Raw genomic sequence first — 16,626 nt, forward strand, 5'->3', positions numbered from 1 at the left:
ATATCTTATTAAAGATGACAGTTTACCCCATTTTTCTAATCTCTCATGGATGGGGATGATTTTCTCCCTATGGAGACAGGGATGAGGAAATTTTCATCCCCATTTATAGTACTCCCCGCCTTAGAGGGCTCCAATCTTCACCCATGAGGATCCCCACTTACAACTTTGTCCCAGTTATCAATCCCCACTTATATTCAAAACCGGATTCAGTCAGTGCAAGTTGTGTTCGAACAGCCTGTATAGCTAGGAGATATTTCCAATGCAATGCTGTAAAAAGCTGTCCAAATGGTGTTAGAATGTTGCACTGATCTCTTTATATTCCAAGTTACCAACATTGGATTCCCAAAAAAGAAGTTTTTTCTTGTTTGAAGAAGAAATGCTTTCAATATTATTCATTCATGGAGAATAGGGGATGCCAATTACAAACAAAAATGGACTTGGGTGGTGAGAGATGGCGAATAAGAAAGAGAAGGCAAAATTGGGTTTCTAAAATATTTGCATGGGGCGCTAATGGATTATGGAAGGATGTATTTATCCTGGTAGTTAGAAAATCCGAGGATAATTTAATAAATTCATAAAAAATTCAGGGGTATTTTAAGTATTTTAAAATTAATTGTAACATGTCTCAGAGCCCAACGCCACGCAGCCAATAGATTGCCATCACGTTGCCTATTGCTTCACGTCTCATACATTCTTGGTCTCTAGAAACTCGTTCACATGCCCCGTCCACAGCGCGACTTCACGCGAGCCGTAAGACTGAACAAGTGAATGTAGTTTATGTTTATGACAGTCGGCGGGTTTTCCTCGTATTATGACCACTCCTTCAGTTGATGGCTGAATCTTTTCTCCCCGATTTCAAAGTTCCAAGAACGACAAAAACAGATCACGAATCGACGATAGACGGGTCACGTTGTTGCAAATAAGCATGGATAGACAGACAGGCTCACACACTCGACACACTGCTTCACGTCTCATTCACTCTTGGTCTCTAGAAACTCGTTCACATGCCCCGTCCACAGCGCGACTTCACGCGAGCCGTAAGACTGAACAAGTGAACGTGGTTTATGTTTATGACAGTCGGCGGGTTTTCCTCGTATCATGACCACTCCTTCAGTTGATGGCTGAATCTTTTCTCCCCGATTTCAAAGTTCCAAGAACGACAAAAACAGATAACGAATCGACGATAGACGGGTCACGTTGTTGCAGATAAGCATGGATAGACAGACAGGCTCACACACTCGACACTGCTGCACTTCTTGTCGTAGTCGTTAGAGTTGAAGAGTCCTGGTCGGAGCTCCCTTGATGAACATGTTGGCATCTTGTTACCAGAGCTTTTTTATTTGTCTTCTTCGCTTTCTTCACACTCCTTTGGCGTTGCGGTTTAACCTCACAATAGTCAATCCTGAAAAGGAAAGCCCAGCAGAAAAGTTACCTTTGCGGGATTCAGGAGATCATTGAAACGACTGAAACGCTTTAAGTATTGGTTTTCTTTGTTTAGGGTTCTGGGTTTTGTGAGTTGTTTGTTGGGGTTGCTGAAGAGTGGTGGGAATGGCGGATAAGGATGTTCAGTTTTTCATGGAGAATGGAGAGGATGAAGAGATAGAGGAAAACAGGGGTGATAGTGATGATAGTGATGGTAGTGGCAGTGATGTGGAGGCTGGGGAAGAGAGTGAGAAGGGTAATGAGAGTTCGACTTCGTCTCCTTTCTTTTCTCAGCAGTGGCCGCAGAGTTACAGGTGAGTTTGGATTTCCGTTATTTGATAACTTCTTTTATGGTTTCTTTTGGAATTCTGTACTTCTAGATTAACACTTTGAGCATTATTCGAAGGTATGGATAGTGGAGATAGGCTATCAGTCTCCGTCTTGTGTTTTACGTGTAAGGCAATGAGTATGATCTCGACCACATGGGTTTTGATAGCAGGATTATTTAGCTCTGTAGTGTTAGAGGATGACAGTTGATAGCGAGTGTTGACGAATTCACAGAGTGGCCTTGAATTTGTTGCTGAAAAGCAATGTTTATTTCGTTGATTGATCTGGAATTGGTTTTGAAGTTTTCTGGACCTGCAGCATAATGGTTTCAATGAAGGGGATTGGAGTTGCCTATCCACTCCATCTAGTTCCTTCAAGTCTTTGAAACGTTTATGCAATCTAATGAAGCTTTCATCTTAATAAAAGCTGTCTTTTAATATGTTCTCCTATTGATGTGTCCCATTATTACTGTTTGTTATTTTTCCTGAAATAGTGCTTGCATTTTCTGTTCTGTATATTTGATTAAGACCTCTTTTGTTTTCATCCCGTTGGGTTACTCAGTCTTTTGCATTCTCACTAGGAGGAATATCATATATAGTATTTGAAAACTCTCCTTTTCCTGCTTATTTCTCTAGCATAGCTATTTTTTTGGGGCCTTCCTACATGATCATGGTTTAACTACTTATACGTAATTGTATCTGCCAGGGAATCTACTGATTCTTACACAATTACTGTATCACCAAACTTTGCAATCCTTCGTCGTGGACCTATTATTAGATATTCAAGTTTTGACCTCCATACTAGAAGTAATTTGGACCTCGATGCAAAATCTCCTCTACTACCTGGTGTTGAAAGATTGTATCAGAGAGAAGACACAGACACAAACTTAAGAACCGAATCATTGTGGTCAGAAGGGAAGGTTTCCTTGCATCAGCAGCTTACTGGGGAAGTACCCATTGGTCATGGATGTAGCCTTACCCAGACTGTCTTCAATGGTAAGTTGCATTGGCCTATTCTTCTAACAACTCCCACTAATAATTTCTTAATACTAATTTTTGTACATGTTTCTAAAATTTCTAAGAACTGGAACTTGGCATTAGAAGTTTGGTATACAACTCCTACTAATAATTTCTTAATACTAATTTTTGTACATGGTTCTAAAATTTCTAAGAACTGGAGCTTGGCATTAGAAGTTTGGTATTCACTTAGAATTTGGATTTTTTTGGGAGCATGATACTTATTTGTAAACTTTGAAATTCAAAAATATTACTTTTAAGGCATATCCCCTCTTCCTTTTCCTTTTAAATTTTCTGAGAATGTTTCTTTTTTGTCAGATGGATATAAACAGATATTTTCACAAAATCTCCTGTAAAGTTTCCTTATGGTGAAATAATTTCCTTGATTGAGAGTTTTCCTCTTTGTTGCAACAGGAGTGAATGTGTTGGCTGGTGTAGGGCTTCTTTCTACACCGTTCACAGTGAAAGAAGCTGGTTGGGCAAGCTTGGCTCTGCTGGTCCTTTTTGCTTGTATTTGTTGTTATACAGGTTTCCTCTTGAGATACTGTTTTGAGAGCAGGGGAGGTATCTTGAGCTATCCGGATATTGGAGAAGCTGCCTTTGGAAAATTTGGACGCCTCTTCATATCTGTGAGTTGTTACTGTAATTCTTAGCTTCATACTTCTCTACCTTTTTGTCAATCTAAAAGGATCTCTCAGCCTTCATTTCATTCTTAACTTTTCCAATGATAATTACTGTATTCCCATTCATGCTAGATTAAACTGTCATGTTTCACGGATATACTTTTACCTTTTGAATTTAGCATGCAAGAGTAGCTATTGGACACATGTTTTTTCCCCTTCTTATATTGTGGGCTTGCCATGCAAAGAGGTTCAAGAAAATAACTTCAGGCCTATTATTTACTTGTGAAATTCTTCTCCTGCTTGAAAATTACCCAGAGGAAAATAGTGTTGACCTTGAAACTGAAATGCTGCAAGATTTAGTTTTTCTGACTCAATTGGCCATTAGTTTTATATTTTCTGATGCAGTTTCAGTTTTGAATTTGATGCAGATTGTTTTGTACACAGAGTTATATGTAAGTGGAGCACACATTCTGTCATTACTTGTTCTTTGAACCACCTGCTTATAAACCTTCAAAACAAATTTATCAGTTTTTTTTTTTTTTTTTTTTTTCTTTCTTCCATGAATGCAGTCATATTGTGTTGAATTTATTATCTTGGAAGGGGATAATCTTACAAGGCTATTCCCTGGTGCTTCTTTGGATTGGGCTGGGTTTCATATTGATTCCATACATCTCTTTGGACTTCTAACTGCTCTCATTGTTCTGCCAACTGTTTGGTTAAGGGATCTCCGTGTCATTTCTTACCTTTCAGGTTGGACACATTTCTGTGTTATGTGGTTCCTTTTTTTATGGTTTTAAGGAATTGTATAATCTTGGAATAAATTTTTGTCTAATTTTCCTTTATTTGTTTATTTTTACAGCTGGAGGGGTGATTGCAACACTTTTGATACTTCTCTCAGTTGTTTTTATTGGTACAGTGGATGGGGTTGGGTTCCATTCAACTGGTTCATTGGTGAAGTGGAGTGGTCTCCCATTTGCTATTGGGGTATATGGGTTTTGCTATTCTGGACATTCGGTGTTTCCAAATATTTACCAATCGATGTCTAACAAAAGAGAATTTAACAAGGCATTGATAGCCTGGTACAAGACTTTGAGTTCTCATTGTTGCATAAGAGGCATATTCTTCTTGGTTTTCTCCACTAGAAGGCCTTATATTCTCTTTTTGTGCAGCTTTCTCATTTGTACTGCAATATATTGGGGTGTTGCAGCCATGGGATATCTCATGTTTGGTGAAGCCACATTGTCTCAGATAACTCTGAATATGCCAAAGAATGCATTGGTTTCCAAAGTAGCAGTATGGACAACTGTGAGTATTTTGTCTAAACTCTATCCCTAGTCATTCTAATATCTAGTTTTCTTCTTTTCACTGTCTGAAATTTCCTGTTTTTTATTTTAAGATTTCAATGTAATTTCTAAACTTGATTCTCCTGCCTTGTAGGTTATCAATCCTTTCACAAAATATCCTTTCAACCGCAAGTTTTCCAAGTTATTTCTAGAATTGAGAAATGAAATTGTTACATCATTATTTGAGTTTTTACTCTAATTTGCTTCCTTGACACCCAACAAATATGCCTTGTTGATGAATCCATTGGCCAGGGGGTTGGAAGAGCTACTTCCTGTTGGAGTCTCTAATAATCCCTGGTGCTTTATTATGCTAAGAACAGCACTTGTCTTTTCAACTGTTTGTGTTGCTTTTCTTCTTCCATTTTTTGGTACGTATTGGAAGTCAATATTAAAAGAAAATATACCTGTCATCTTTAATTTGAAAGTGTGAACTAAAGTGAGATATAGAATTCATGATATACACAAGCATATCTGTATTGGTTTACTCTTCATTTTAATAATGTCATTATGGGCCTTGTGAAAATGATTGTTAGGATACAATGGGTGAAAAGGTCAGCAAATGCATTGCCTAATGCCTTAACCAAACTAAAGTTACTTATCAAAAAGAAAGTACGCCTGCGAACTCATCTCCCCTTGTCAAAAAGTAGAAATGTCCTACTTCAACTGTTAAATCTTTGTTAGTGCTATGTTTTTCCATTAGGAGTAAGTATAATTGCCTAATTGGTTCTCCCAAATCTGTTTGCCTGTGTCATGGAATGACAAAGTCCTACTTATCTGAGGCTGCATTGGATTCAACAACCACTCCAAAATAGTGAGATTATATTGGTCTCACTTCTCTAGTGCCGGTACCTCTTCATTAGGCTTTTGGTGTCTTTCTTGTTAGATAACCTAACTTCCCTTTTCCTCCAGTATATATCTTCATTGATTGTGGCTATTCCAAAACACTGGTTCCATCTAGCCAAATCATGGTGATTAAGAGGTAAGGAACCTATAGTAGGTGAATATGTAGTAATTAGAATGAACATATCAATGCTCTAAATAACATAAAAAGGGTCATATCACACACCAACAAGATCAACAACAGACTTCATGCAGCTGACATCATCAAAACACATCTCTACTTGTGTAAAAACACACTACCCATCACTTGGATTAAAGAGGAAATATGCTAGATACAAAAACACGCTACTCATCACTTGTATAAAAACATGCTACTCATCACTTGTTAGATCAAAGTGGGGGATAAGAATTCTAAATACACAACTTAGCAAATGTGTAGCAAAAGAAAATTTTAAATTTGAGGCTTATCATAAATGGAGAATTCATAAACTGCTAGGAGGGTAAAACTGAGTCCTTTGTGGATCATTTTATTATTTTAAATCCATTTACTTCCAATTCCTTCCATGTAGACTTGAGGTGGAAGGTTAATGTTGGCCAACATTGAATAAGGAGATGGTTGAAAATTTAGAGAAACCTTTTGAGATGGCTGGAATCAAAATGGTCGTTTTCTCTATGGAGAAATAAAAAGCTTGCCTGATAGCTACATGGCGTTCTTTTAGGAGTTTAAGGATGTTAGAGTTCACAGAACAGGGGTATTTTGGTCATTTGGGTTTATCTATTTGAGAGTGAAAAGTCTGTTTTATTCAAGTTTAAGTTGCGTGTCCCATCACTTATGAGGGACAATATTGTCTTTCTTGTAACTAAGTTTATTTCACATAAATACAAGTGGGTCGACTAGAGAGGACATATTTTCCTCTACTGGCCAAATCCTTCTTCTTCTTCTTCTCTACTTTAACCTAGAACTGAATAGGGTTTCACATGGTATTAGAGCAATAAAACTCAGTTTCCTTTTCTTTCTTTTCTTCTTTCCTCATTGCCCTTTCTTCTTCTTGGGTTTGCCGCCAGCCATATCAGCTCTCTTCGATTTTCTTCTAACCTGAGTGGAAGCTCGACAAGAGGCCAAAAAGGAGTGGTCTTTTGGAGGTGAGCATGCCTCCAGTTGCTGTGGTGGTGGTCGTTGAAGTGGTGTACTAGATGCCCTCTATTCTGTGATACGAAATGGGCTGTTTTTGGACAGGTATGAACAATTTCTTTTTCGCCCAAGTAGTGGACTACAAATACTGTGTTTTGGCCTAGAATACTTTTCTGTGGTGGTGTGAAGTGATTAGAGTGCATATCAGTCTCATTTTCCTCTGTTTGTACCTGGCATGTGCGTTGAAAGTAGGGTTTTCAATTGTTGAAGTTCACAACAGCAGTGGTGTGGTGGTGTTTGTACTGTGTTGTATAGTGTGTGGTTGATTCTAAATAGTTGAAAGTAGAAAAACCTTGTGTCGCGTGGTGGTGTTCACACTGATTTTTGTGGTGGTGTTCATACCTCCTTGTAAGGTGAGCGGATTTGGTTGAAAATGATGTTAGCTGGAGATGGTAGTGACAACAAAACTGGTGTTATGATCTCCCTAGATTATCTAAATGTTCAAATGACATCTATTAAGCTGAATGGTGAGAACCATGTACCATGGGCCAAGTCAGTGGAGGTGTTCTTAAAGGACAAGAAGGTAAAGCATGTGAGAGAAGAAAAACCTTTCTCTGACTCTCTAGGGTTTAGTGACTGGGAGTAGGAGGATGCTCAAATTATGACATGGTTGTGGAATAGCATGGAACCAAAAATTAGTGTGAAATTTATGTTCCTAGATACAACTAAAGAAATCTGGGATCATGCTAAGAAACTGTATTCGTGCAAGACAATACAACTAGGGTGTATCAGTTGTACCAAGAGTACTTTAATCTGAAACAAGGCAGTCAAAGCTTGGAGGAATACTATGCAAGTTTGAGAAATGAGCTTAATGTGTATCATCCTTTGACACTGGATGTTCAAGTTCAGCAACAACAGCGTGAGCAACTTAATGTGATGAGGTTTCTGGTGGGTTTGAAGGCTGAATATGAACCTGTCCGAGCACAAATACTGGGTGGATCTGCTCTTCCCTCACTTGAAGAAGTGTTTGCCCGTCTTAGGAGGACATCTAGTGAGTCTACAGAGCATTCTTCTCTCTCAGACAGATCTGGTTTGGTAGTGACTAGAGGGGGAGGTCGTGGAAATAGAGGTGGTGGTGGTGGTGGCTGTGGACTTCCAGGTAACCGTGGTGGTTTCATGTTTAACCATGCTGGTGGCCAGAGTGGAGGATGGGACTTAGGGGGTGGTCGTGGTAAAGGAAGAAGTAATGCCCCTAGGAAGTGTACATACTGTGGATTAGAGGGCACACGATTAATTTTTGCTATGATTTACATGGTCCACCCAACACTTGGGCTAACCATGCTGTGACTAGGGGTAGTGGTATAGCTAGTGAAAGTCAACAAATTGACCCGATCCCCTCCACTAGGGGTACTGGTGCTTCTGGGAAGGAGATGGTGAGTGTACCCCGTGCAATATATGATCAGTTCCTTCAGACATCTTCTCAACAGAATACAACTACCCTTGCCCATTCAGGTATGGCTTGCTTGGCTTTCAAGCCTTCACACTATATCATTGACTTTGGAGCCTTGGACCACCATATGTTTGGGACTCCAGATGTATTTTCTTCACTTTCTCGGTCCTTCACATCTCAAACAGTTACTCTTGCTAATGGTTCTACATCTCCCATTTGTGGTGTTGGTGATGTTGATCTCTCCTCCTTATCTTTATGGTAGGGCCCCAATTAACCTTACGTATGCTAGGAAGAGGAAAGGGCAACAATCGGTTAAGGGGGGGGGGGAAATAATTGAATACATGGGACTTACCAGCTAGGCATTTATAGAGGAAGTCAGAAGGGAATAAGAAGAGTCTTGGGGCATTTATAGCTATGTCAATTATGAATAAGAAGAGTGTTGGCCATTTATAATTAGGCCAGCTGGGCATTTATGGGGGAGGAGTCTGTTATGCTGTCAGAAGAGTATAAGAAGGGTCTTTGGGGGATGGAAAGGGGTATGTTTTTTGGAGTGAAGAACATTTTGAGTGTTGGGAGAGCCGGCGGTCTCTCGAAGAACCGACCTACTGTTAATGTTTTCCTCTGAATGAATATCAATTTCTCTTTATCTGAGTTGTGGCGTTCTTGCCTTGTGTCTAAGAATTGTGTGTGAACTTTTCGGGACATATCAGTGGTATTAGAGCCCGTCTTTCCTCGGCCATGGTGACAGTTAAGGAAGTGGCATCGCGGGTGGAGGGATTTGAAGAACACTTGTCTTCTCTGCATTCTGATTTGCGTTTGGAGATGGATGGCTTACGTAACGATTTTCAGCGTCTCGATCCGGACAAGGTAGCAACTGGACTTTCGAAGATCTCGCCTCTAGAGAGCTCAGTTCAGTCTCTGGAGGGAGGCATTCAAGATCTGGTGAGATGTTTTGATCTGTTGCTTCATCAACAGGTCTCTTTTGCTCCTTTGTCTTCTACTGACATTGCTCCTCCATTAATCACATCGAGTCGTGCTGCTGACAAAGGGAAGAGTGCGTCATTTCCGATGTCTTCTTCGATGCTGGTGCCAGAACATACTTCTGATTCACTTCCCAAGAAGTTGGAGTTACCCATTTTTTATGGGGAAAATCCAGACGACTGGCTTTTTCGCGCGGAGCACTATTTTGGGATTAATGGATTGCTTCCAGTAGAGCGTCTGCAAGCTGCAGTTGTCTATTTAGAGGGCGATGCATTGGTGTGGTATTACTGGGAAGATGGTCGACGACCTTTTCGTGGTAGGGCAGAATTCAAAGAGCTCCTCCTTGAACGTTTTCGATCAACTCAGGAGGGTAATTTACAGGAGTAGCTCTTCTCGTTACATCAGTCTTCTACTGTTAAGGAGTATCATCACCAACTCGAGGTGCTCTCCGCTCCCTTGCGTGACCTGCCGGAATCAGTCCTTGAAGCAGCCTTTGTTAATGAGTTGCACCCAGATATCCAAGCTGAACTTCGACAGATGGAACCCATTGGGTTGATCAGGAAAATGGTTGCGGCCCAAAGATTGAGGATAAGAATCAGGCCCTTTGGGCTTATCAATCAGGTTCATTTCCTCTTTGGCCCACAACATCCCCCTTTGGAGCTCATTTTAATTCTCGGGTTTCGCAGGTGACTACTTCTGCTGTCACCCGACCCGCACGTGCCGCGATTCCTTCTTCTTCCTCAGTCCCTATTATTAAATCCCCGCCACCTGCTTTCAAAAAAATGACCGATAAAGAGATGCAATAGAAGCGTGCGAAGGGTCTATGTTTCCGTTGCGACGAGAAATACAGTCCTGGTCACCGTTGTGCTCAAAAATCACTTCAGGTTTTATGGGTTCAAAATGATGTGGAGGAAGTTACTTCTGATGTGTCTAATTTGGACACCTACTCTGAGATGCTGGCCGGTATTATTCAGCCAAGTACAAGTCCCTACTCGAGCCCGGTCCTTTTAGTCAAGAAAAAAGATGGAAGCTGGCGTTTCCGTGTTGATTATTGGGCCCTTAACCGTGCTACGGTTCCAGATAAGTTTCCCATTCCGGTTATCGAAGAACTTCTCGATGAGCTTCATGGTGCTTCTATTTTCAGCAAAATTGATCTTAAATTGGGCTACCATCAGATTCGTGTCCGTAGTGAGGATATTCCCAAGATTGCATTTCGCACCCACGAGGGCCATTATGAGTTCCTTGTCATGCCCTTCGGTCTTACCAATGCACCATCGACTTTTCAGTCGTTAATGAATACTATCTTCCATGGGTTCCTCCGTCACTTTATGCTGGTTTTTTTTGATGACATTCTGGTTTACAGTGCTTCCAAAGCTGCCCGTTTGGATCACCTTCAACAGGTCTTTTCTGTGTTGTGTGCCCACCGCCTCTTTGCTAACTCAAAGAAATGTATCTTTGCTCAACCTAGCATTGAATACTTGGGTCATATTATCAATGCAGCTGGTGTTTCTGCCGATCCTTCTAAAATCCAGGCCATGGTTGATTGATTGGCCCCAACCATCTTCACTTAAAGCTCTTCGCGGTTTTCTGGGACTTACGGGCTATTATCGACGTTTTGTGCGCAACTACAGTAAAATAGCATGGCCATTGACACAACAACTTAAAAGGGATGCCTTCTCATGGAATGCAGAAACTGAGAATGCCTTTCAGGAGTTGAAACGGTCTATGTCGACCGTACCTGTGTTGGCCCTTCCGGATTTCTCTCAGCCTTTCTTGATCTAGACAGATGCATCCGGTGTGGGTCTCGGTGCGGTATTAATGCAAAATAATCGTCCCATAGATTTTTACAGCCACAAGCTTAATTCGTCTACACTGTCTAAATCAGTTTACGAGCATGAATTAATGGCTATTGTTTTTGCCATTAAAAAGTGGCGCCTCTATCTTCTTGGTCGACGCTTTATTGTGCGTACCGACCAACGTAGTCTTAAGTATTTGTTGGAGTAGCGGGTGGTCGAAGATGAGCATCATAAGTGGCTCCTTAAGCTTATGAATTATGATTTTGAGATTCAGTACAAACCTAGTACTGAAAATGCCGTGGCTGACGCTCGCTCCAGAGTTCTTGCTGAAATGTACTTAAATTCTCTTACAGTCCCTATTTTTCTTGATTTTGATGACCTTAAGGAGCAAGTTGATGCTGATTCTTTTATGGGCAACATTAAAAATGTCATACAACAGGATCCGACTGCTTATCCTGCCTACTCTTTAGCTGGGGATCACCTTCGTTATCATGGTAAATTGGTTCTGCTGGCTTCTTCTCCATTTATCCCCTTCTTACTTAAAGAGTTTCATTCTGGTGTTGTGGGAGGACACGCTGGAATCCGCCGGACATATTGGCGTATAGCAGCTGAATTTTATTGGCGAGGAATAAAACGTTTCGTTCAGGAGTTTGTGCAGGCCTGTGATGTGTGCCAACACAGTAAATATGAAGCCATGTCTCCTGCTAGCCTTTTGCAACCTTTACCCGTTCCTGAACAGATCTGGGAGGATATTGCTATGGACTTTATTGAGGCTCTTCCAAAGTCGAAGGGATTTGATACAATTATGGTGGTGGTTGATCGTCTTTCCAAATATGCTCATTTCATCCCTCTCAGTCATCCCTTCTCAGCTCTCACGGTTGCTCAGGCTTTCTTACACAACATAGTTTGCTTACATGGCATTCCTCGATCAATTGTGTCTGATTGTGATAAAGTCTTTACGAGTTTCTTTTGGCGCGAGCTTTTCACTTTGCAAAGTTCAGAATTGCGTCGTAGTTCAGCTTACCACCCTCAGACGGATGGTCAGTCGGAAGTGGTTAATCGTTGTTTAGAGACTTATTTGCGCTGCTTCGCGGCTGATTCTCCCTCCCGTTGGTCTTCTTGGTTATCTTGGGTAGAATACACCTATAATACCTCTTTTCACACTGCTGCTGGCATGACACCTTTCAAGGTGGTTTATGGGCGCGATCCTCCTCCATTAATCCGCTATGAACTTGGCTCTACGACTAATGCTGATGTTGAAGCTGTTCTCCTTTAGCGTGACGCTATACTTGGTGAGCTACGTGCTCTTCTACACTGTGCACAACAAAAGATGAAAGACTCGACTGATGCGAACCGACGTGATGTGAATTTTGATGTCGGGGATTGGGTGTATGTGAGAGTGCGACCTTATCGCCAACAGTCTCTAGCTCGCTGAGTCAATGAAAAGCTTGCCCCTCGTTTTTATGGACCATTTGCTATTGTGAAGAGAATTGGCGCTGTCGCTTATAAACTTCGACTTCCTCTAGATGCACGAATTCACCCAGTTTTTCATGTCTCGCAACTCAAGAAAGCAATTGGCAACCATATCTCTTCTCCTGTGATTCCTTCCACTCTGTCTGCTGATATGGAGATGCTTGTGGAACTTGCTGCCGTGTGCAGTGTGCGTCCATCCACTATGCCTGGAGTTATTGGTTTAGAAGTGCTTATTCATTGGCAGGACCTGCCTGATTTTGAAGATTCTTGGGAGCCTTTTGACTTGCTTCGAGACCAATTCCCTCATTTTAACCTTGAGGACAAGGTTAGTCTTTGGGCGGCGGGTAATGATAGGCCCCCAATTAACCTTACGTATGCTAGGAAGAGGAAAGGGCAGCAATCGGTTAAGGGGGGGAAATAATTGAACTCATGGGACTTACCAGCTGGGCATTTATAGAGGAAGTCAGAAGGGAATAAGAAGAGTTTTTGGGCATTTATAGCTATGTCAGTTATGAATAAGAAGAGTGTTGGGCATTTATAATTAGGCCAGCTAGACATTTATGGGGGAGGAGTTTGTTATGCTGTCAGAAGAGTATAAGAAGGGTCTTTTGGGGATGGGGAGGGGTATGTTTTTTGGAGTGAAGAACATTTTGAGTGTTGGGAGAGCTGGCGGTCTCTCGAAGAACCGACCTACTGTTAATGTTTTCCTCTGAATGAATTTCAATTTCTCTTTATCTGAGTTGTGGCGTTCTTGCCTTGTGTCTGAGAATTGTGTGTGAACTTTTCGGGACATATCACTTTATCATCTGTTTTATATGTTCCCAAGTTCCCTCTTAACCTTATGTCTGTTAGTAGATTAACCAAGTCACTTAATTGTTCCATAAGCTTTTATCCTTCTTGTGTGTTTCAGGATCTCAAGAAGGGGATGAAGATTGATGGAGGGCATGAGGCAGGAGGATTGTATTACCTTGATGGTAGTGGCTCTCCAGTAGCTTTTCAATCATCTCTTACTCCTCTTCAATGGCACTACAGACTTGGTCATCCTTCTCTCAAGGCTCTGAAGTTGTTGGTTCCTTCATTGAGTCATCTTTCATCGTTGGATTGTTAGTTGTGTTAGCTTGGGAAACATCATAATCTCTTTTAGTCCGAGAGTTGATAGTCATGTCTTGAGTCCTTTTTCTTTAGTTCATTCTGATATTTGGGGTCTAATTAAAGTAATGTCATACAATGGCTTATAAGTATTTTGTAATTTTTGGAAATGACTTTTCAAGGATGACATGGATTTATCTTATGAAAGATCGCAGTGAATTGTTCTCTATTTTTCCGAAATTTTATGCTGAAATACGTACCCAATTTGGTGTTCATATTAAAATTATTCACTTCGGTAATGCAAAAGAGTACACCTCAACACCATTTCAGCAATACTTAGAGCACCATGGGATAATTCATCAACCTTCTTGTCCATACACCCCACAACAGAACGGTGTAGCTGAACGGAAAAAATCGACATCTCCTTGAAACTGTTTGGTCTATGATGCTTAATATGAATGTCCCAAAATGTTTTTGGAGTGATGCTGTCCTCACGTCATGTTTTCTCATCAATCAGATGCCCATGTCCATCCTTGGAAGTCAATCCCCCTTCTCAGTGTTGTTTCCTACCTTGTCTCTATTTCCTCTCACTTCGAGAGTCTTTGGGTGTGTTTGTTTTGTTCAAAATTTGGGTCCTGGTTTAGACAAGTTAGATGCACGAGCTACTAAGTGTATCTTCCTTGGATACTCCAGGACTCAGAAAGGGTATAAGTGCTATAACTGTAACTCCCATAAGTCATTTGTGTGCACTGATGTCACCTTCTTTGAATCAGTTCATTTTTTCTTGGACTCTGTGCTTCCTTTTCCTTCCCCACAGTTCCTCTTCCTATCCCTGTTGAGGATCCCCTTCCCGTGGTCCCCATTCCAGTTGCGGATTCCCCTCCCGTGCCAGTTCCTAATGAGAGGCCACCAATTAGACAAGTGTATACTCACAGAAGAGCACCAACCCCTCTTCTAATTCAGCCATCGTCGACAGATCCTATGGTTGCATCTTCTCCCTCGGACCTTGATCTTCTTATTACCCTGCGGAAAGGTAAACACACTTGTAATTCTCATCCTATTTCACACTATGTTTCAGCTACTCACCTTTTTGCTTCTCATCGCAACTTTATTGTCATTGCTATCCTCTGTTTCCATTCCCAAGACTGTCCAGGAAGCCCTTACCTCCTCAGGGTAGTGACAAGCAATGGAAGAGGAACTATCTGCTCTACAACACAATCACACGTGGGTCTACACAGTGAAGTATCTTCTAAATGGCAGTGTGGAACGATTGAAGGCCAAGTTAGTGGCCAAGGGCTATTCTTAGTTGTATGGTGTGGACTATATGGAGACATTTTCTCCTATGGCTAAAATTGGTTAAGTTCGGGTGTTGATTTCATTAGCTGCTATGTATGATTGGTCTATTCTGCAACTTGACATAAAAAATGCCTTCTTGCATGGTGATCTCATTGAGTAGGTGTATATTGGAGCAATCACTAGTGTTTGTTGCTCAGGGGGAGGATGAAACAATCTCCACGCGCATGGTTTGTAGACTCAAAAAGGCAATTTATGGACTGAAACAATCTCCACGCGCATGGTTTGGTAGGTTCAATGAAGTAGTGAAGAACTTTGGGATGAAATAGTGTCAGGTAGACCATTCTGTGTTCAACCATGACTCAAAAGGTGAAAAAATCTTGCTAGTGGTGTATGTGGATGATATTGTCATAAATGGGAGTAATAGTAATGGGATTGTCAGGTTGAAATTCCTACAGGACTATTTCAATACAAAAGATTTGGGTAAGCTGAAGTACTTCCTGGGAATAGAAGTTGCAAAGTCAAGACATGGAATTAACTTATGTCAAAGAAAATATGTTCTTGACCTACTTGAAGAAACAAGACTGTTAGGTGCTAAACCAACATATACTCCTATGGAACTGAATGTCAAGTTGAGTGTTGATGTAGGTGAAGAGTTTGATGATCCTGGAAGATACAAGAGGTTGGTGGGAAAGTTGAATTATTTGACTATTATCCGGTCAGATATATCATTTTATGTGAGTATGGTGAGTCGGTTTATGCAACATCATCGGATTCCTTATTGGGAAGTAGTTCTAAGGATTGTTAGGTACCTGAAGGGTACTCCAGGTCGTGGTTTGCTATACAAAAGTGGAGGGACTCTTGAGATAGTAGGGTATACAGATGTTGATTGGGTTGGTTTTGTATTAGACAGGAGATCAACTACAGGGTATTGTACCTTCCTTGGTGGCAATCTTGTAACTTGGAAGAGCAAGAAACAAACAATGGTGGCAAGGAGTAGTGCAGAAGCTGAGTACAGGGCTGTGGCTCATACCACATGTGAACTAGTATGGTTGAAGAACTTACTGCAAGAGATGGGGTTCTCAGTTGACAAACCCATGAGAGTATATTGTGATAATCAAGTAGCTGTTCACATCTCTTCCAATCCAGTTTTCCATGAGAGAATCAAGCATACTGAAGTCGATTGTCACTTTGTAAGAGAGAAAGTGATCGGTGGAGTGATAACCACATCTCATGTGAGCTCGGGAAATCAATGGGCAAATATCTTTACAAAGGGATTGTCTCGAGGCAGAGTATATTATATTCGTGACAAGCTGGGACTATGTGACATATACTCTCCAGCTTGAGGGAGAGTGTTAGAGTTCACAGAACAAGGGTATTTTGGTCATTTGGGTTTATCTATTTGAGAGTGAAAAGTCTGCTTTATTCAAGTTTAAGTTGTGTGTCTCATCACTTATGAGGGACAATATTGTCTTTCTTGTAATTAAGTTTATTTGAGATAAATACAAGTTGGTCGACTAGAGAGGACAGATTTTCCTCCATGGGCCGAACCCTTCTTCTCCTTCTTCTCCTTCTTCTTCTTCTCCTTCTTCTTCTTCTCCTTCTTCTCTACTTTAACCTAGAACTGAATAGGGTTTTCACAAAGGAGATTATGAAATTGGACTTTATTGCTGGTTTTAGAGAATTCTATAATGGGAATCATAATCTCGTGATTAAATGCTAGATTTATTGTTTTGGTGCCTAAGAGATATATGGAGAAAATCGATTAAAAGATTAGTAGAAAGCCTTATGTGCTGATTCGGCCAAGCTTCTTGTGAAAGGAAGAGGAGAAAGTTGGGGGT

At 40.9% G+C, this 16,626-nt stretch overlaps 1 protein-coding gene across 3 annotated transcripts in view; it reads left to right on the top strand.

Moving 5' to 3' along the window:
• The first annotated feature begins 939 nt into the window (after positions 1-939).
• The window catches only part of LOC104612368 (Transmembrane amino acid transporter family protein), a 42,562-nt gene continuing 26,875 nt past the window's right edge, over positions 940-16,626 (top strand). The window contains exons 1-10 of one of the 3 annotated variants that reach the window (XM_088898198.1): positions 953-1,736; positions 2,455-2,744; positions 3,180-3,394; positions 3,817-3,840; positions 3,958-4,138; positions 4,248-4,467; positions 4,558-4,693; positions 4,826-4,843; positions 4,952-5,099; positions 13,314-13,473. In XM_088898198.1, coding sequence (XP_088754324.1) covers positions 1,549-1,736; positions 2,455-2,744; positions 3,180-3,394; positions 3,817-3,840; positions 3,958-4,138; positions 4,248-4,467; positions 4,558-4,693; positions 4,826-4,843; positions 4,952-5,099; positions 13,314-13,339 — 1,446 coding nt within the window. In that variant the 5' untranslated portion in view covers positions 953-1,548 and the 3' untranslated portion in view covers positions 13,340-13,473. Of the gene's footprint in view, positions 1,737-2,454; positions 2,745-3,179; positions 3,395-3,816; positions 3,841-3,957; positions 4,139-4,247; positions 4,468-4,557; positions 4,694-4,825; positions 4,844-4,951; positions 5,100-13,313; positions 13,474-16,626 lie in introns of those variants that run through there. The other 2 variants (XM_088898196.1, XM_088898197.1) reach the window with 2 other exon arrangements.

The sequence above is a fragment of the Nelumbo nucifera genome, chromosome 2, assembly GCF_055504915.1.
Source record: "Nelumbo nucifera cultivar China Antique chromosome 2, China Antique-T2T, whole genome shotgun sequence".
Lineage (NCBI taxonomy): Eukaryota > Viridiplantae > Streptophyta > Magnoliopsida > Proteales > Nelumbonaceae > Nelumbo > Nelumbo nucifera.